The following is an 18,610-nucleotide window of genomic DNA, read 5'->3' as shown; positions in this document are numbered from 1 at the left end:
AGTAATGGATAGAATATGTATAACTGTGTTAGAGGCCAAAATGGGCACTAAAAACATTAAAATTTTCATTAAGATATCTCACTAAAATACATGTTTTTGTAAATTCTTAGGAACTGACATTTTTATCAATTACTCCAGCAATGTGTATTTTATGGGAAATGCTATAAGGGCAAACACAGAAATAATCGTCATGTTAGAAAGCTTTTCTCTTTGCTAGAAAGAAGTCCAACAACACAAAGAAGTTTGTAGTACGAAAGTGAAACTTAAAACTCAACAATTGAAACTGATAAGCAAATTTCATTTCATTCTGTTTTTCCCATTTTGTGATAAAGAATCTAACTGCAGATGCGGTCACAGGAGATGGCTAAAGCAGGAGAGAATAAAAATAGCAATGAGAAGACCAAATAATGAAAATATGAAATAATCCACTGTATGCAGGGTGATCATATAATTCATGTTTCAAACTAGGACATATTTGAGAGTGAAGAATGCTAGCTCAGACAAGATGTATGGTCTCTCTGACCATAATAGATCATGAGCTGCTTAACTAAAATTAAAAAACAACATATAAATATATACACATACATACACACACACATATTTAAATGTGAGAATATATTCCTATGTCCAATTAATTTTAGAGTTCTACAGCTCAGTTCTTAAGCTAAAGAGTATGTATTCCTTTGTTCGAAAAATGTATTATTAAAACTAAAAATTAAGTTTCAGTTTGATACAAGCTAACTTTAGGTTATGAATCATACTCAAGAAGAGTTGCTCGAAAAGCGTTTAAGATTATTTTAACTAACACATAAGGCATCGAAAGATACTTTATGCAACAGAGATTTAAAAATTTTAGCAAAGTTAGATAAAAGTGCTTATCTTAATTAAAATGAGGGTCTTGTGAAACAGAAGCTAGCTTACCAAAACTCCATCATAAGATCCTGTTTCGCTCGTCAGAAAAGCAAACATGACACACAAATACGGATTGTTCAGCTGTAATCGTAGAGTGCCGCACATCTCTCTCCAAAGGGAGTTCTTCTCATCCGTATAACCTGATAATGCCATGGCTACCACATTGAGGTTCAGATCTCCTGCATATGAATAACCATTCATCAAAATGATCAAAAGCTTAATATTCTCTTCTTCCACGTTTCTTTGCCCATAAATAATAATCAGGGGGTGACTCCTACCTCCAGAAAAATCGGCCCACTAAGATAAGCGTTTTGATTCAGACTTGAAATGCGTTAAGGGCCAAAGCAAGTATTTCCATTCTTACAAAATTAACACTCAGAACAAGTTCATCTTTTAATTTTCAAGGTCTCATTCCAATCAAATTTCTATATTGTATGTTATTTGCTTAATTGCTAAAGGAAGAAAAATGAAGCGCCATCTTACCAGATTCACTATCAACTTTATCAATAAGTTCAGTTATCTTGAGATATTTAATAGCACTGATAGTAAATATTACTGCATTTTAAGATTGCAATTCTCAAAATTATTTTGTTTTCCTATTCTCAAATAGGAAATCCTGGTGGAGTAATGGTTAAGAGCTCGGCCGCTAAGCAAAAAGTCAGCAGTTTGAATTCACCAGGCGCTCCTTGGAAACCCTATGGGGTAGTTCTACTCTGTCCCATAGGGTCGCTATGAGTCGGTATTCACTCAACAGCAATGGGTCTGGTCTTTTGGTTTTATTCTTAAATATATAGGCATATAATTACATACTACGTGTCAACTAAAAAGTTCAGAAAGCCAGTATTTCAACATTTTTATTATAGTATTATACTTTTACTTTTTCTAAGACAAAATGAACTTGTAAGAATTACCAAGAATTGCATTTAAACACATTTGCACCAGAGCATTTGTTACCAATAGCCTTTCAAACATTTGTTCCTAGCAGTTTATATGGCTGCTGCTAAGTCACTAACTTAGCACTCTATGGCTGCCTAGCCTTCTAAGATAACTTTAGCCTCAAAAGAGAAAACTAAAGTTATCTTTGACCTTTACTCTTAAGCATTTTTACATTTATTATAGAAGCTTTCCTTTTTGCTAAAGATCAGTGCTCCTGAGAATTCAGCATTCCGTTTCTTGGTCCTAATCATTTTCTTTCTCTATCGTTCCTTTGAAATATATTTAGAAAATAAGTCAATTTTCTGAGAAATATTTGAATAATTTTGAATATCCAATACCTGTTGTGATCTTTGACTTTTCCCACTTATGTTCTTAGCAGCATTGTTTCTCATTTCTATAAACATTTTCCCCAGCTTACTTTATGCTTGCTTCCTCTGTCTACTCTATTAAACTAGATTTAAAGTCTTCTAAGTAATTTAACAAAGGAATGTCTCCTTTGGGTCCTGCTTAAAACAATTTCTGACTGAAAAGGAATGTCTGACTCAGGCAAGTCTTTTCCTTCAGTCTTTAACCAAGTCAATAAAATTACTGGAAAGATACTTTTTCCCTATTGCTAGCATGGGTTTTTAAATCTACTACTAAATTTTCCAGGTAGACATGACAAGAACGTATCATATTTCCAGGATGTAGCAAAAATATAATTAGAAATGATTATAGCCATCATTTCTTCTTTCCATCATAACTTATTTTCTATTGCACTTTCAAATGGGGAAGGCTGATGCTAGAGCAAAAATGAAGGAAAGATGCCGATCTGGGCAAAATATTAGCTTTTTCAACATTAAAACTGCAAATGGATATATTACAGTTAATTTTCACATTTTTTGTGGTACAACAGAACTATTATAAAAATAAAAATAGCCTCAATAATGAATTATTCTGAATACTCAAATCATTTGTTAGGTATATTAAAAAGATACCTATCTACATCTTAAGTATTTTCAAGTGAAATATTTGACAAGAAAAAAAAAAAAAACCCCCACCTAAATTCTTAAATTAAAATTTGTTTCTGAATATTCTGTGGTAAAATTATCACCTTTCCCTGTTTCCTACTTTTTAAAAATTATTAAATGGAATATGGTTTTAATCGTCAGACTCAAGCAGAAGTGTTTTTTTCCAGATCGAAGTATGCTTTTTTTAAGAATCTATCCTAGTCTAACTAAAACTGTCATTCAGTTTCCCGAAAGTTAAAAATAACCATCCAAAAGATAAAGTAAAAATGAAAATATACTCAAACGTTTTGCCAGAAAAATGCTTGCAAGCTAAAGGAGCTCTCATCTCCAAAGAAATACATTTTTAAAATGTATGTGCAGTAGGCTATATTAAAAACAAAACAATGATAATGGACTCATTTAAGCACTGCTTACTAAAATAACATTAGCAGACATTTTCTTTTTTACAGACCTAAACTATGGAATAAATAAAAGGGATGGGCTAATAATTACTTTTCTAGATGTGGTACCGCGCTCATTTATCTTCCAACAAGAATTCACATAAAAACATTAATTTGATTAGATTTTGAAAACATCAGCATCCTTTCTTTAAATGACGCTACAAACTACAAACGTCTTAGAATATAACCTAATACCTTTCTCTGAAGATGCCCCTTCGTTCAGGATTTGAATTGCTCGTCGAATATCCAAGTTGAACAACGCCACAGCAGCTGCTCTCTCCCATTCCCCCTCTTGTACAAGGGAGTTCAAGAATGGCCCCACATCTGTATCTGTTCCCTTCTTTATCCACCCGCAAAGCTGTAAAGCTAAGATTCTCTCTTCACTTAAATTTTGAATATCAGCTTGCTTATCTAATCCACTCCAATTATGTCGGCTGCTTTCCACCATTCCTAAAACAAACAAAAAAACATTTTTATCGTTCCTTTGAAATATATTTAGAAAATAAGTCAGTTTTCTGAGAAATATTTGAATAATTTTGAATATCCAATACCTGTTGTGATCTTTGACTTTTTCTCTCCTCCATCTCCTTTGTCCAACTAATCATTAAATTTTGTCCCACTCTATACAAATTATCCATGCTTCTCTAACTCCAGAAACCCTGGTGGTGTAGTGGTTAAGTGCTACGGCTGCTATCCAAAGGGTTGGCAGTTCGAATCCGCCAGGTGCTCCTTAGAAACTCTATGGGGCAGTTCTACTCTGTCCTATAGGGTCGCTACGAGTCGGAATCGACTCGACGGCACTGGGTTTGGTTTTGGGGTTGGTCTCTAACCCCTCTGCCACTAACCTAAGGACACAATCACCTCTTGCCTGATTACTATAAGCTCTTTCCTGATATCCTTGCTATTATCTTGATCCCTTTCAATTCATTTCAGAGTGACAGTTCTGAAACACAAATCTAATTGTTACTACCCTTTAAAATCCTTCCTTGGTTCCCTCTTGTTACAGGATGTTAAATCTCCCTAAATCTTTAACATGATTGCTAATCCCTTTTTGGAAACCCTGGTGGCACAGTGGTAAGTGCTATAGCTGCTAACCAAAAGGCTGGCAGTTTGAATCCACCAGGCGCTTCTTGGAAACTCTATGGGGCAGTTCTACTCTGTCCTATAGGGTCACTATGAGTTGGAATTGGCTCGATGGCAACTTTTTTTTTTTTTTCTGGTTTAATCCCTTCTTGAGGTAGCTCACTGTTTAGCTATCTAGCTTCCATTCTTTCTTCACTTCCCCTCATACTCTGTTCCAGTCATACTAAATATCTATGCTCTCACCCCTCTGAGCCCATTATCTATGCTGCTCCCTATGTGAAGTTACCTCAACCTTCTCCAGGAAACCTTCTCCAATCCTTAAAAACCAGATCAGGAATCCCTCCTATACATAACTGTCTATTCTTTTTTACAACTCCCTGTTTACTTGTCCATATTTTGAACTAGAATGTAAATGCCTCAAGAACAGGAATGGTATCTATCTTGTTCAAGCTCTACAAGGGAAATAAGTTGTCTACCCTGTTGACAGTTATGTCTCCAATTCCTACGATGATTCCTGGCACACAGTGAGCATGTACTATTTGTTCAACGAATGAACAAACTTACCTCATTTCGCAGCTGCGCGAATAGGGTAACATGGGGAAAGCAACTAGCATCATATCTAGTTCATAGTAACCACTCAATATATATTACTTGTCACTAAAGTTAAAATTTAGCTGTGTGCTGTTATTAATTTGTGCCATTAGATTACCATGAGCAAAATGGCTCAATGTTGACTTAAAAAAAAAAATGTTAAATTATCAGAAACAGAATTAGAGAGGTATCGCCAGATAGAAAATAAAACCTAGAAGTGTCATCTTTGACAATAATTTCCCCACTTTTTACGTTTGGGAAGTAGAAACAAAAATACCTAAACCAAATCAAACAAAAAGCTGACAATCTAGCAATGAGGAAATCTTTCCAACAGTAGTCCTTCTTAGCTTGGGTAAAGCCTAGTCTTGACTCAGGGGTAGCATACTCAGTTTGTCTCTACTGCACTGGAAACATTATAGTTATTCCACTTTCCCCTTCATTTTTCCTCTGAGGTTGTTTGTTGGTTTTTCCCTATATCAAAAGACAACAAAAATAATAACCTCAGAATAATTGAGAATGCAATGTGGCCTGACCTACTGCTAAAATAGTATAAATTCTATAAACTTGGTTCTCAACTCTTGCAGGACTGGTGGTATGTATAGCTACCACTTACTTTTTGTACCTTCGGGATTCACTGGGAAGCTGCTGGCCCACCGACAGTATGTGTTGCCAGGAGGCAGGGCCCTATATAACAGTTTAAAATGTAAAAAACAGGCATGTACTGCAAGCTACAGGGTATTGTATGAGGTGGTGCTGAATCACTGAATTCTTGATAGGAAAAACATGAATTTTGAAAAATTTTATTTCATACACATATGTGCCTCTGGACTCTGGGGGTGGAATTTATGTTCATAAGGGGTAAACATACGCATCCCTGGACTCTGAGGGTATGATCTCTGGAATGAGGCATAGAACAAAAATCATATTACCTACAAAAAATTCAGACATACTCAACGATTCAGCATGCCCTCTGTTACTGAAAACATATTATCAACAACAAATTAAAAGGAAAAAATAATTGGGCCATGAATGGGTTAATTCTTTGCAGCAGTGGTTCTAAATCATGAACCATGATCTTCAGGTTCATTTAAAGGGTAACATAGTATGTTTGTCCTTTTATTTAACTTAGTAAAGACATCAGCCCAAAAGTTCCTAATTTAAACTCATCCATTTTATTGCTCATAACAAAGATTACTTTTTGGTGGAGGGCTAATAGAAGAACACCAAAATAAAACAGATAAGTAGTCTACTGCATCTTTCAGCAATGTGGACGGACCAAAGTAATTTGAAAACCCTTAAAAAAAAAAAAAGACCTATAATAAATGTAACAGTTTAATTTAAATGATTTAGCTACTCATATTAAAAATAGCATATTATTTTGTATTGATGAAAGTGCTGCAAAAAATCAAGTTGGATTTATTACTTCTACTACTGCTTTTTGAATTAAAAAAAATATTTTTTGAAGAGCTAATGTAAATTATTTTTCTAGTAGCTTAACTAGAGTCCAAACTGGACTGTAATCAAAAGCTAGAGACCAAATCCTAGGTCAAGGAGATGCTTACAACACAATCCACAATTCAATTCCAATAATTAAGAGCAAGAACAACTATCTAAAGCAGTCAAGAAAGAACATTTGTGTTTTCTGTTACCTTTATTTTACTTCTAAAATAGTTTATTAATTTCAATCCTACATTAATTCATAGTAACTGTCAAAGACTATTTTGTGTACAGCTCCTTCAGGTATGGCCATACTTCATGTCATAGTCACAGTCCTTGCCATTACATGGCTAAACCAAAGTGTTCAGGCAGCAAAATAAAAAGGGGTCTCCTTCAATTAGAGATCCTTTTAGTTTTTAAAAAGCAAAATACTGTGATAATATGCAAACTAAATAATTAGCACCTTATAAATCACCTAACCTAATGACTCTCAGAGTGAGTCTTCAAAAAATAACACAGAATAAATTTAGAAAGTCAAAGAACCAGACTCCCTCCAAAAAGGATTTTGAATATAATTACTGTTATGTGCGTAACCCAATAATTCCCTAAAATATGCAATCGGAAACCAAAAAAGAAAAAGAATATTAATGTACGCTATCCTGAAATATCTAAGTAACTTCTGCCAGATGATGAGGGGGGGAAATAGAAAGTACAAAAGTTACAAATATAGTGCAGAAAATAAAATGGAATTTTCTTACCCAAAGAAGATTTTATGATTGATTTAATTCCAGCATAAACCAATGATCCTTTGTTGCCCGGAGATTTCTGATCCATATCTTCTGTATACTGCTTCATAAGTATTTAAATGCATAGGAAATACTAGCGATGTATAATAAAATATTCCAAAGCTAAATTTGGAGTCAATCCATAATAGGCATCAGTGCAAGGTAGTTCTACTCTATTGCAGAGATATGCTTTTCTTCCTCCTACACCATCTGCAAAGCAGTGTTTCAAGTTCAAGACTTTCAAACAATTTTGCTTTGTAATTTTAGTGTTATGTAACTTATATCTGCATATACAACATTTTGCATGATATTTACAGACTGACCTTTCAGCAAACTTCAAGAACATTTCTACCTGATTCATCTCACAACATTTACAATGCAAAGGATATAGTGCAGAGTATACCACAGGGACTTGAGCTGTGGATCTTCATTTCCAGCTAAAATGTGGTTTCTCCAAACCTGCTCTGTATCAAGTCCATACCTTGATAAAGCCCGAAGGCGCATCTTTGTTGCTATATCTTTTTCTAAAGAATTATCATTTTCTTCTTCTGCACATTCATACAAATGACGACCACAAGCCCACATTAAAGATGTAATTGGGCTCCAGGCAAGAGATATTCTTTCAAAAACTGTGAAGTCAGACATGGTTCGGTTGGGAGTTACAACTATCATTCGATTTTGACTTGTTGGATGCCATGCAAAGGAAGCAATGTAATTATCACAAGGTTGCACACTTCTTTCAATTATTGTGGGTTCAGTTTCATCCCCAATAGGTGTGGGTGTATGTTGCATATCATACAATCTAATAATATTACTATCCCTTGTTAATGTGGCAAGCAGACCAGTCCTAGTTGGACACCATGCTACTTTTGTTAAGGGCTTTGGTTGCTCAGTCAAAGTCAAAACTGGTTTCTCAAATTTTCTAAGATCCCATATTGCAACTTGACCTTCGTAGAAGGAAGCAACACGATCGTGGAAGTATGGGTCTACTGTCACCCCCTGAACAGCTTTTGTATTTACAAACATCTTCTGACTTGTATTCCGAAGATCAAATATAGCTAGGTTACGATGCATACCAGCAAGCAGAAGTTTCTGGTCTCGTGGAAGCCAACAAAGAGAGAGACAAGCATCATTCTGCCCTAATTCATAAAGTGGTTTTGTAACTAACAATGTTGTTTCAGTTTCACCTGCTGAAAGTCTGACTTTCTCCATGGGAACTATATCAGGAGTATATTTGCTACAGATATCCCATATTAGCACTGAAAAATCAGCTCTATGTTTATCCAGACCAGCAGCAAGCCAGTTACTATCCAATGGATTCCATGCAAGTGTATTGCACTGTCGTGCATGTTTTGGTACAAATTCTTTTCCTATCAAATCTTTGAACTTTGAGTTATGATCTTGACCAAGACTTGTGAGAACAACTCGACCATTAGCTTGTCCAACCGCCAGGAGACATTCAGGATCATAATTGAGATACCAGGCAACACATTTCATATAGGGTGTATCTGAATTTATTGATAGTAAAGTAGCTGCAGAGTCTTCAGATAAACGTAATGATCCAGCTTTGAGTTCTGAATTCACAGTAGATTCCACATGATAAAGGCTCAGTTCTGAGTCACATACAACAAATCTATCAACCTGATGTGGTGCCCACAAAATATCAGGTTTGGTACCGCTCATGTTTACCGATGTGCTCAAAGAGTTCAGTCAGGTCCATTCACTGAAAATCTGTTTAAAAATAAAAAGAGTTTTAAGATACCGACAAAATATAATTCTTAAGTTGAATAAACTATTCACGAAGCCAGGAAATTTTCTACACTGACACTTTCTTTTTCAATACATTTCTGTTTCTTCGCTCCATCAGCTAAGAATTCAAAAGATAAAGTGGGAAAAAAGAACCACTTCCTTCAATAAGATGAACTGGTAGGAATCTGAGAACTCCATCTGGCTTCATTTCCCATGATCAATTATTTTAATTGCACCATTACTACTACCTTCGCTTTAACCTTAGGGTTAAACTAACTTCAGTGTGGTAAGTAGATTACTAAGCATTATCCCTTTGAAGGGGGTAAAACTTAAAAGGCCCGTGAACCAGGTTTCTAAGCAATAGTTCTGTCCAACAGAACTTCTGCAATGGCAAAAATGTTCTCTATCTTTGCTGTATAGTATAACAGCCACTAGCCACATGTGGCTACTGAGCACTAGAAGAGAAAGTAGTGGGAATTTAAAAAATTTTTAAATTTTAATACAAATAGCCACATATGACCATTATAATGGAGAGTACAGATTTAAAATACAATGCCACTAGTGAAACAGAGGCTTCCAATTTTCGACCATAAAAAGTAGCCCTATATGACAGAATAAACACTGGCATATACTGAACATACCTGAGTTCTATTCCTAGTTCTGACATACTGCCAGATGAACCTGGAAAGGCCATTTTGTGAGGTCTCCCTTGTTTTCTCATCTGTACAGTACACAGATTCAATCCATGTTTCCCAGACTTTAGTCATTAATGTGCCAAGTTACTACATGCATATACCACCTGTACTGTTACTTTAATATTTTCTTTAAATTGGCTCATTTTTAAAATCTAATTTTATCATAAAGTCTATAAATCATGGGTGTGACATGCTGATTATTTTTTCAAAACATATTAAACTAAATATGTAATTATTAAAAATGGTTGATTGTGCTCTACCTAAAATCACTCTATTTACAACCAATAGTAAACACACTGGGAAATTAAGTTACATGATCAGTAGAGTTTTCAATTCTATAAACTCTGAATAAGTGTCAAAATTAGATGTCTGAAAAGATATATTTCTAGCAGTTTAAGCACAAACTAAAATAAAAAAAGCTATGGTTAAAAGGCATTTTAATAATAAAGGCCAACTACAACAATTTTATTGCCTTTTTCTGAGACTGGTTAGAGCTTGTAGTCTGAATTCAAGGTGAGTAAGGATACTTCCAATCTTCAAGGCATTGGCTGTCAGGTCTTAGAGGGTAAAACTATGTTCATTTATTTCTTTATCCCCAGTACCAGCTATAAAGCCAAGCACCGAATTCTAATAAAGATATATTAAATGAATTCAACTCAAACAGAATTGCTTTACTTTTTGATTTAGAAAAAGTTCCAGTCAGGAATTACCAGAACAGAATTTCAGAGACTCATATAATTTAGATGATTGGAAAAAACATCTAATAATTCTTATACTAGCTTTGCTTCCTTCCTTAACAGTTCTGGAGCCCAGGGTCAGTAACTTAATTATATTCTCATTCATTAGGACCCTCAAATTTTCATTTCCTTACTATTTTGGCTTTCCCATTCCCTATCTCCACATCAACCCAATTATTTACATTTTCACTCCTTCACTCAGGCTACAAAGTGCTACTGGCCTGAGGATGGCCTCGTGGCTCTGCAAACTGACTTCATAATTCATAAGATTATCACATGGAGACAGGACCAGCTATGTGATTTGCAGGGTCCAGTGCAAAAGTAAAACGTGGGGTCCTTTGTTCAAAGATTAAGAATTTCAAGACAGTAACAGCAGAGAATTAAAAATGTATTTCTTTACAACTCAAAACCCAATATAGATGGAGCCTCACTCATAAACACAAACCATAAAGACTATAGTGTACAGCAAAGAAAACGGAGCCTGGAGTCAGAAGACCTCCAGCCACTCATTATTATTGTTAGATGCTGGAGTCACTTCCAATTCACAGAGACACTATGCACAACAGAATGAAACGCTGACCTGTCCTGTGTCATCCTCACAATCCTTACTATGTTTGAGCCCACTGTTGGAGTCACTATGTCAATACATCTTGTTGAAGGTCTTCCTCTCTTGCAATGACCCTCTACTTTACCAAGCATGATATCCTTCTCCAGGGACTGGTCCCTCCTGATAACATGTCCACAGTATGTTAGATGAAGCCTCACCATCCTCGCTTCTAAGGAGCATTCTGGCTTTACTTCTTCTAAGACATATTTATTCGTTCTTCTGGCAGTCCAAGGTATACTCGATACTCTTCATCAACACCATAATTCAAAGGCATCAATTCTTAAGTCTTCTTTATTCATTGTTCAGCTTTCACATGCATACAAGGTGACTGAAAATACCATGACTTGGGTCAGGCGCACCTTAGTCCCCAAAGTGACATCTTTGCTTTTTAATACTTTAAAGAGGTCTTTTACAGCAGATTTGCCCAATGCAATATGTTGTTTTATTTCTTGACTGCTGCTTCCATTGTCATTGACCGTGGATCCAAGTAAAGTGAAATCCTTTCACAATGTCAATTATTTCCTCCATCCAGTTGTGAAGATTTTTGTTTTCTTTATGTGGAGGTGTAATCCATACTGACGGCTGTAGTCTCTGATCTTCATCAGTAAGTGCTTCAAGCTTTCCTTGCTTTCAGCAAGCAAGGTTGTGTCATCTGCATAGTGTGGTTATTAACGAGTCTTCTTCCAATCCTGATGTTGCATTCTTCTTCATATAGTTCAGCTACTTGGATTGTCTGCTCAGCATACAGATTGAATAAATACAGTGAAAAGATTTAACCCTGATGCACATCCTTCCTGATTTTAAACCACGCAGTGTCCCCTTGCTCTGTTCAAATGACAGCCTCCTGGTTTATGTGCAGGTTCCCCAAGAGCATAATTAAGTGTTCTGGAATTCCCATTCTTTGCAGTATTATCCATAATTTGTTATGACCCATAGAGTTGAATGCCTTTGCATAGTCAATAAAACGCAGATAAACGTCATTCTGGTATTTTCTGCTTTCAGCCAAGATTTATCTGATATCAGCAATGATATCACTTACTCCACATCCCCTTCCAAATCCAGCTTGCATCTCTCGCAGTTCCGTGTAGACAGAGCCACAACCGCTTCTGAATTATCTTCAGAAAAATTTTACTTGTGTGTGATATTCATGATATTGTTCAATAATTTCTACATTCCATTGGATCATCTTTCTTTGGAACAGGCATAAATATGGATCTTTTCCAGTCCGCTGACCAGGAAACCGTCTTCCAAATTTCTTGGCATAGATGAGTGAGCGTTTCTAGCACTGCATCCAATTGTTGAAACATCTCAGTTGGTATTCCATCAATTCCTAGAGCCTTGTTTTTCACCAATGCCTTCAGTGCAGCTTTGACTTCTTCCTTCAATACCATTGGTTCTTGACCCTATGCTACCACCTAAAATGGTTGAATGTTGACCTATTCTTTTTCGTACAGTGACGCTGTGTATTCCTTCTATCTTTTTTTGATGCTTCCTGCATTGTTCAGTATTTTGCCCGTTTAAAAAAAAAAAAAAAAACATTGCTGTCAAGTCGATTCCCACTCATAGCAACTCTATAGGACAGAGAAGTGCTCCATAGGGTCTTCAAGGAGCTGCTGGTAGATCCAAATTGCTGACCTTTTGGTTAACTGCTATGGTATACCATAGCTCTTAACCACTGTGCAACAGTTTTGCCCATAGAATCCTTCAATATTGCAACTTCAGGCTTGAATTTTCTATTCAGTTCTTTCAGGTTGAGAAATGCCGAGCGTGTTCTTCTATTTTGGTTTTCTAAATCCAGGTCTTTGCACATTTCATTACAATATTTTAATTTGTTTTCTGGAGCTGCCCTTTGAAATCTTTTGTTTAGTTCTTTTACTTCATCATTTCTTCCATTTGCTTTAGCTACTATACACTCAAGAGCAAGTTTCAGAGCCTCTTCTGACATACATTTTGATCTTTTTTTTTTGTCTTTTTAATGACCTTTTGCTTTCTTCATTTATGATGTTATTCTACAACTTGTCTGATCTTTGGTCATTAGTGTTCAACACGTCAAATCTATTCTTGAGATGGTCTCTAAATTCAGGTGGTATATATGGGCATATTTCATCTTATTTTGCATCGCGGATACTGTGTTTTTTACAAATTGAAGATTTGTGGCAACCCTGTGTTGAACAAGTATATTGGCGTGATTTTTTCAACAGCATGTGCTCACTTCATGACTCTATTATATTTTGGTAATTCTCCCATTATATCAGACTTTTTTTATTATATCTCTTATAGCAATCCGTGATCTTTATGTTACTATCCTAATTGTTTTGGGGTGCCATGAACTGTGACCATCATCGATAAACATTTTGTGTGTTTTGACTGCTTCATCAACTAGCTGTTCCCCCATCTCATTCCCTCCCCTTGGACCTCCCTGTTCTGAGACATGACAATATTGAAATTAGGCCAATTAATAACCCCACAATGGTCTCTAAATACTCAAGTTAAAGGAAGAATCAAACATCTCTCACTTTAAATCAAAAGCCAGAAATGATTAAGCTTAGTGAGAAGGCATGTTGAAAGCTGAGACAGGACAAAAGCTAGGGCTCTTGTGTCAAACAGCCAAGTTGTGAATGTGAAGGAAATTAAAAGTGCTACTCCAGTGAAGACATGAATGATGAGAAAGCGAAGCAGCCTTATTGCTGATACGGAGAAAGTTTTAGCGGTCTGGATAGATGGATCAAACCAGCAACAACATTTCCTTAAGCCAAACCTAATGCAGAGCAAGGACCTAAGTCTCTTCAGTTCTACGGAGGCTGAGAGAGGTGAGGAAGCTGCAGGGGAAAAGTTTGAAGCCAGCAAGGTTGGTTCACGAGGTTTGAGGAGTGAAGCCGTATCCACAAACGTACAAGGTGAAGCAGTAAGTACTGATGGAGAAGCTGCAGCAGGTTACCCAGAAGATCTAGCTAAGGTAACTGATGAAGGTGGCTCCACTGAACACTGGATTCTCCTTGTAGATGAAACAGCCTTATATTCGAAGAAGATGCTATACAGGACTTTCAGTTAGAGAGAAGTCAATGCCCAGCTTCAAAGTTTCAAAGGACAGGCTGACTCTCCTGTTAGGGGGAATACTGACTCTCGTTAGGGGATAATGCGACTGGTGACTTTAAGTTAAGCCAATGCTCACTTACCATTCTGAAAATCCTAGGGCCCTTAAAAATTATGCTAAATCTACTCTGCCTATGCTTTATAAATGGAACAACAAAGACTGGATGACAGCACATCTGTTTACAACATGGTTTACTGAATAATCCCACTGTTGAGACCTACAGCTCAAAAAAAAAAGATTCCTAACAAAATTTTACTGCTCACTGACACCACACCTGGTCACCCAAGAGCTATGATGGAGATGTACAAGGAGATTAATGTTGTTTCCATGCCTGCTAACACAACATCCATCCTGTAGACCATGGATCAGGGAGTAATTCTGACTTTCAAGGCCTATTATTTAAGAAGGAAATGCTGGTGATGTAGTGGTTAAGTCCTATGGCTGCTAACCAAAAAGTCAGCAGTTCGAATCCACCAGGTGCTCCTTGGAAACTATGAGGCGGTTCTACTCTGTCCTATAGGGTCGCTATAAGTCAAAATTGACTCAACAGCAAAGGGTTTATTATTTAAGAAATACATTACGTAAGGCTATAGCTGCCATAGGTAGTGATTCCTCTGATGGATCTTGGCAAAATAAATTCAAAACCTTCTGGAAAGGATTCACCATTCTAGATGCCATTAAGAACATTCGTGATTCACGGCAGGAGGTCAAAATACCAACATTAACAGGACTTTGGAAGAAGGTGATTCCAGCCCTCATGGATGACTCTGAAGGGTTCAAGACTTCAGTGGAAAAAGTAACTGCACATACGGTGGAAATAGAAAGAGAACTAGAAGTGGAACCTGAAGATGTGACTAAACTGCTGTAATCTCATGATAAAACTTCAATGGATGAGGAATTGCTCCTTATGGATGAGGAAAGAAAGTAGTTTCTTGGGATGGAATCTACTCCTGGTGAAGAGGTTGTGAACACTGTTGAAATGATAACAAAGAATTTAGAATATTGCATAAACTTAGTTGATAAAGCAGAGGCAGGGTTTGAGAGGACTGACTTGGACTCCAACTTTGAAAGGAGTTCTACTGTGGGTAAAATGCTATCAAAGAGCATCACATGCTACAGAGAAATCTTTTGTGAAAGGAAGAGTCAATCAATGCAGCAAACTTCACTGTTGTCTATTTTAAGAAACTGCTACAGGCACCCCAACCTTCAGCAACCACTACCCTGATCAGTCAGCAGCCATCAACACTGAGGTAAGACCCTCTACCAGCAAAAGATTAAGACTTGCTAAAGGCTTAGATGATGGTTAGCATTTTTTAGCGAATTACGTTTTTTTAAGTGAGGTATGTAGATTGTTTTTTTAAACATAATGCCATTGCACACTTAACAGACTATAGCGTAAACCTAACTTTTATATGCACCAGGAAACCAAAAAATTCGTGATTTGCTTTATTGTGATATTCGCTTTACTGTGGTGGTCTGCAATCAAACCAGCAATATCTCCAGGGTATGCCTGTACTCAAGGTCATATGTTGCTCACTCTTGTGGGCTTGTTTTAATTTTCTTCAGCTTCAGCTTGAACCTGTTCTGCAGTAAGCACCTAGCCTTGTCTGGACTGATGATACAAAGCTTTTCCATTGTCTCTTTACACAGATGTAGTTAATTTGATTCCTGTGTATTTCATAAGGCAAGGCCCACGTGTACAGTCGCCATTTATGTTGCTGAAAAAAGATATTTGCAATGAAGAAGTCACTGATCTTGCAAAATTCTATCATGTACTCGTTGTTTCTATCACCAAGGCCGTATTTTCCAACTACCAATCCTTCTTCGTTTCCAACTTTCACATTCCAATCACCAGTAATTACCAATGCATCTCGATTGCATGTTTGATCAATTTCAGACTGCAGAAGTTGGTAAAAATCTTCAATTTCTTCAACTTTGGCATTAGTGGTTGGTGCGCAAATTTGAATAATAGGTGCTTCAAGGATAGATCTTGAAATGTTCTTTTTGACAATGAATGTGACACCATTCCTCTTCAAATTTTCATTCCCGGCCAGTACTACCCGAATTCAAAACGGCCAATACTAGCCCATTTCAACTCACTAATGTCTAGAATATCTATCTTTAAGCGTTTCATTTCAGTTTTGACAACTTCTAATTTTCCTAGATTCCTACTTCATACATTCCACGTTGCAATTAATGGATGTTTGCAGCTATTTCTTCTCATTTTGAGTCATGCCACATCGGCAAATAAAGGCCGCAAGAGCTTGACTCCATCATCATCATGAAGGTCGACTGCACTTTGAGGAGGTAGCTTTTCCCCAGTAGTATTTTCAGTGCCTTTCAGCCTGAGGGGTTCATCTCCTGGCACTACGCTTGACAACATTCCACTGCTACTGATAAGGTTGTCACTGGCCAATTCTTTTTGTAGATGCCAGGTCTTTCTTCCCAGTCTGTCTTAGTCTGGAAGCTCTGCTGAATCTGTCCACCATGGGTGACCTTGCTGGTATTTGAAATACTGGTAGCATAACTTCCAGCATCACAGTAACACACAAGCCACCACAGTACGACAAACTGACAGATGAGTGGTAGAGCCACTCATTAGCTAGACCCTAACAAGCACCTTATTACACCAAGACCATAAAACAAAAATAGAACCTATACTATCTCTATCTCACAAAGTTGTGAAAATTAAACAAAGTAAGTTCATCACATCACACAGATGTTAGTATCACTACCATTCCCTGAAACAGCCCTGGCATCTAATGTTTTCAAATGTTAGAGGCATTGACAAATTGGGGGTATACAGGAAATGAGGTTTGCAATAATTAAAAAAAAACACAAAAACAAACAAAAAAAAAACACCCCATTGCCATCCACTGGATTAGGGCTTATATTTGTCTCCTCACCTTCAAGTTTAACAAGTGCTCATGTCCTATCAACGGTTTCTGAGCAAAGGAAAGCCATGTTGATTCTGTGTTCATCTGCAGAACATCTATAACAGCACTGTCCAACAAAAATTCAGTGTGAGCCATAGAATCTTAAATTTTCTAATAGCCATATTAACAAAAGTAAAAACAAATAGATGAAATTAATTTTAACATTCTTGTTTGTGTACCGAGTCTTAGGAATCCTGTGTGACATCTCAATTTGGACTATACCCATTTCAAGTGCTCAGCGGCCCCATGTGCTAGAGGCTACCGCGAATTTCTACAATACTAAGTGCACGGATTATCCAATCACCCTTTCACACCTCCCCCCTTTTTTTTTCTGTCTTCTACTTTTCTTACCACAGCAAATTACAACCGTAGCAGTTTCAAGAAATTCCTACCATCACTATGTTCTAGGAGATGCACTGCATGTATCCAAATTTTCCTTAAAATGGTTATACAAAAGGCCTGCAAATAAGTCATTTGCTAAGCAATTTAGCAATGCCCATGGCTTAAATGAGCAGCTTCATTTAGCCTCTTCAAGAATTTTAAATCACCAGTATTTGAAGAGAACAGAGCTAAACAAACGTTCGGGTGAAAGATCCTTTAAGAAGTATTTAACAGGGTACAACTGGAACAGGGCTTGTTGCTATTCCGGGTAAATCAGGAATCTGAGGGCGACACCCACGCTTCGGACAACTAGCTGAGCCTCCCGTCAAAGGCCGGACGCGGTTCCGCACAAACCCGCAGCGGCGGAGTCCGCAGCGCAGCCTGGCGCTCCTGAGACCAGCCCCACGCACCCTCGAGCCGCCCGCAGCCCCGGAGTTCTAGCCGAGGCCCAGCCGACCGCCCAGCGCGGTTGCCCAGCAGAGTGGAACGCAGGTCGGGCACCTCGCGCCTCCGCTCCCAGCCTGTCCCCGCCCACACCGCTTAAGTGGGCTTTCCCAGACCCCCTGCGGCGGCCCCGACGCTGCAAGCCCTCCACGCCCGCCGGCCTTCCGGGGAGCGGAGACGCGGCCCGGACCGCACTCACTGACCTGAGGTGGCAGCGCGGCCGCTCACAGCTGCTTCCGGCCTGGTCGCCGACACTCCCGCCGTGGGAGTCCCGACGCGGGCAAGATGGCGGCTGCGGAGGCTCGACCAGTGATCTGCACCACCCCGTCAGGCACCAAGACCCCACCACGGCGCCTCCGGGACGTGCAGCCTGCGCCTTGGCCTCAGAAAGGGTGTTCCCGGCCCTTGAGCCCCGCCCCTTGAGCCCCGCCCCTCCCTCACACCGGGGATTGCCCCGCCCTGGGGCGGGATCATTTCCTGGGAATCCACGCCCCTTGCACCCGAGCTCCCGCCCACCTGCGGGCCCCGCCTCGCGCCTGGAGCCTCGGGCGGGAAATCGTGCACTCAGATCTGGCTGGACTGCACTTCAGATCTGCTTTACCGTTTTTAAGAATAAGTTCATAGACTTTGCTTCATTTGCTTAATTTCGATTTTCATTAAAAATATTTTGCAGGCGATATAGTAGAAAAATCAAAGGTACTTGGTGCGTCATTCACTTATTCATTCATTCCACAAACGCGTCTTGAGGCCCCTGTTACGTGCCATGCACCATC

The 18,610-nt window shown here is 38.1% G+C and overlaps 1 protein-coding gene across 7 annotated transcripts in view; it reads right to left on the bottom strand.

Annotated features, from left to right (window-relative positions):
• The window catches only part of MIOS (meiosis regulator for oocyte development), a 39,538-nt gene extending 21,306 nt beyond the window's left edge, over positions 1-18,232 (bottom strand). For 3 of the 7 annotated variants that reach the window (XR_002784924.2, XM_064290003.1, XM_064290004.1), the window contains exons 1-6: positions 18,041-18,232; positions 16,983-17,079; positions 7,584-8,925; positions 7,168-7,266; positions 3,494-3,748; positions 922-1,091 (exon numbers count right to left, since the gene is read on the bottom strand). Coding sequence is in view for 4 of the 7 variants with exons in the window: in XM_064290003.1 (XP_064146073.1) it covers positions 922-1,091; positions 3,494-3,748; positions 7,168-7,266; positions 7,584-8,877 (1,818 nt within the window). In the remaining 3 variants the exon portion in view is untranslated. The remainder of the gene's footprint in view (positions 1-921; positions 1,092-3,493; positions 3,749-7,167; positions 7,267-7,583; positions 8,926-16,982; positions 17,080-18,040) is intronic. The other 4 variants (XR_010322684.1, XR_010322685.1, XM_010587251.3 and 1 more) reach the window with 2 other exon arrangements.
• Positions 18,233-18,610: the final 378 nt, after the last annotated feature.

The sequence above is a fragment of the Loxodonta africana genome, chromosome 8 (genome assembly GCF_030014295.1).
Source record: "Loxodonta africana isolate mLoxAfr1 chromosome 8, mLoxAfr1.hap2, whole genome shotgun sequence".
Taxonomy (NCBI): Eukaryota; Metazoa; Chordata; class Mammalia; order Proboscidea; family Elephantidae; genus Loxodonta; species Loxodonta africana.
Note: the sequence above shows the minus strand (reverse complement) of the source record. Positions and strands in the feature narration are given on the sequence as shown.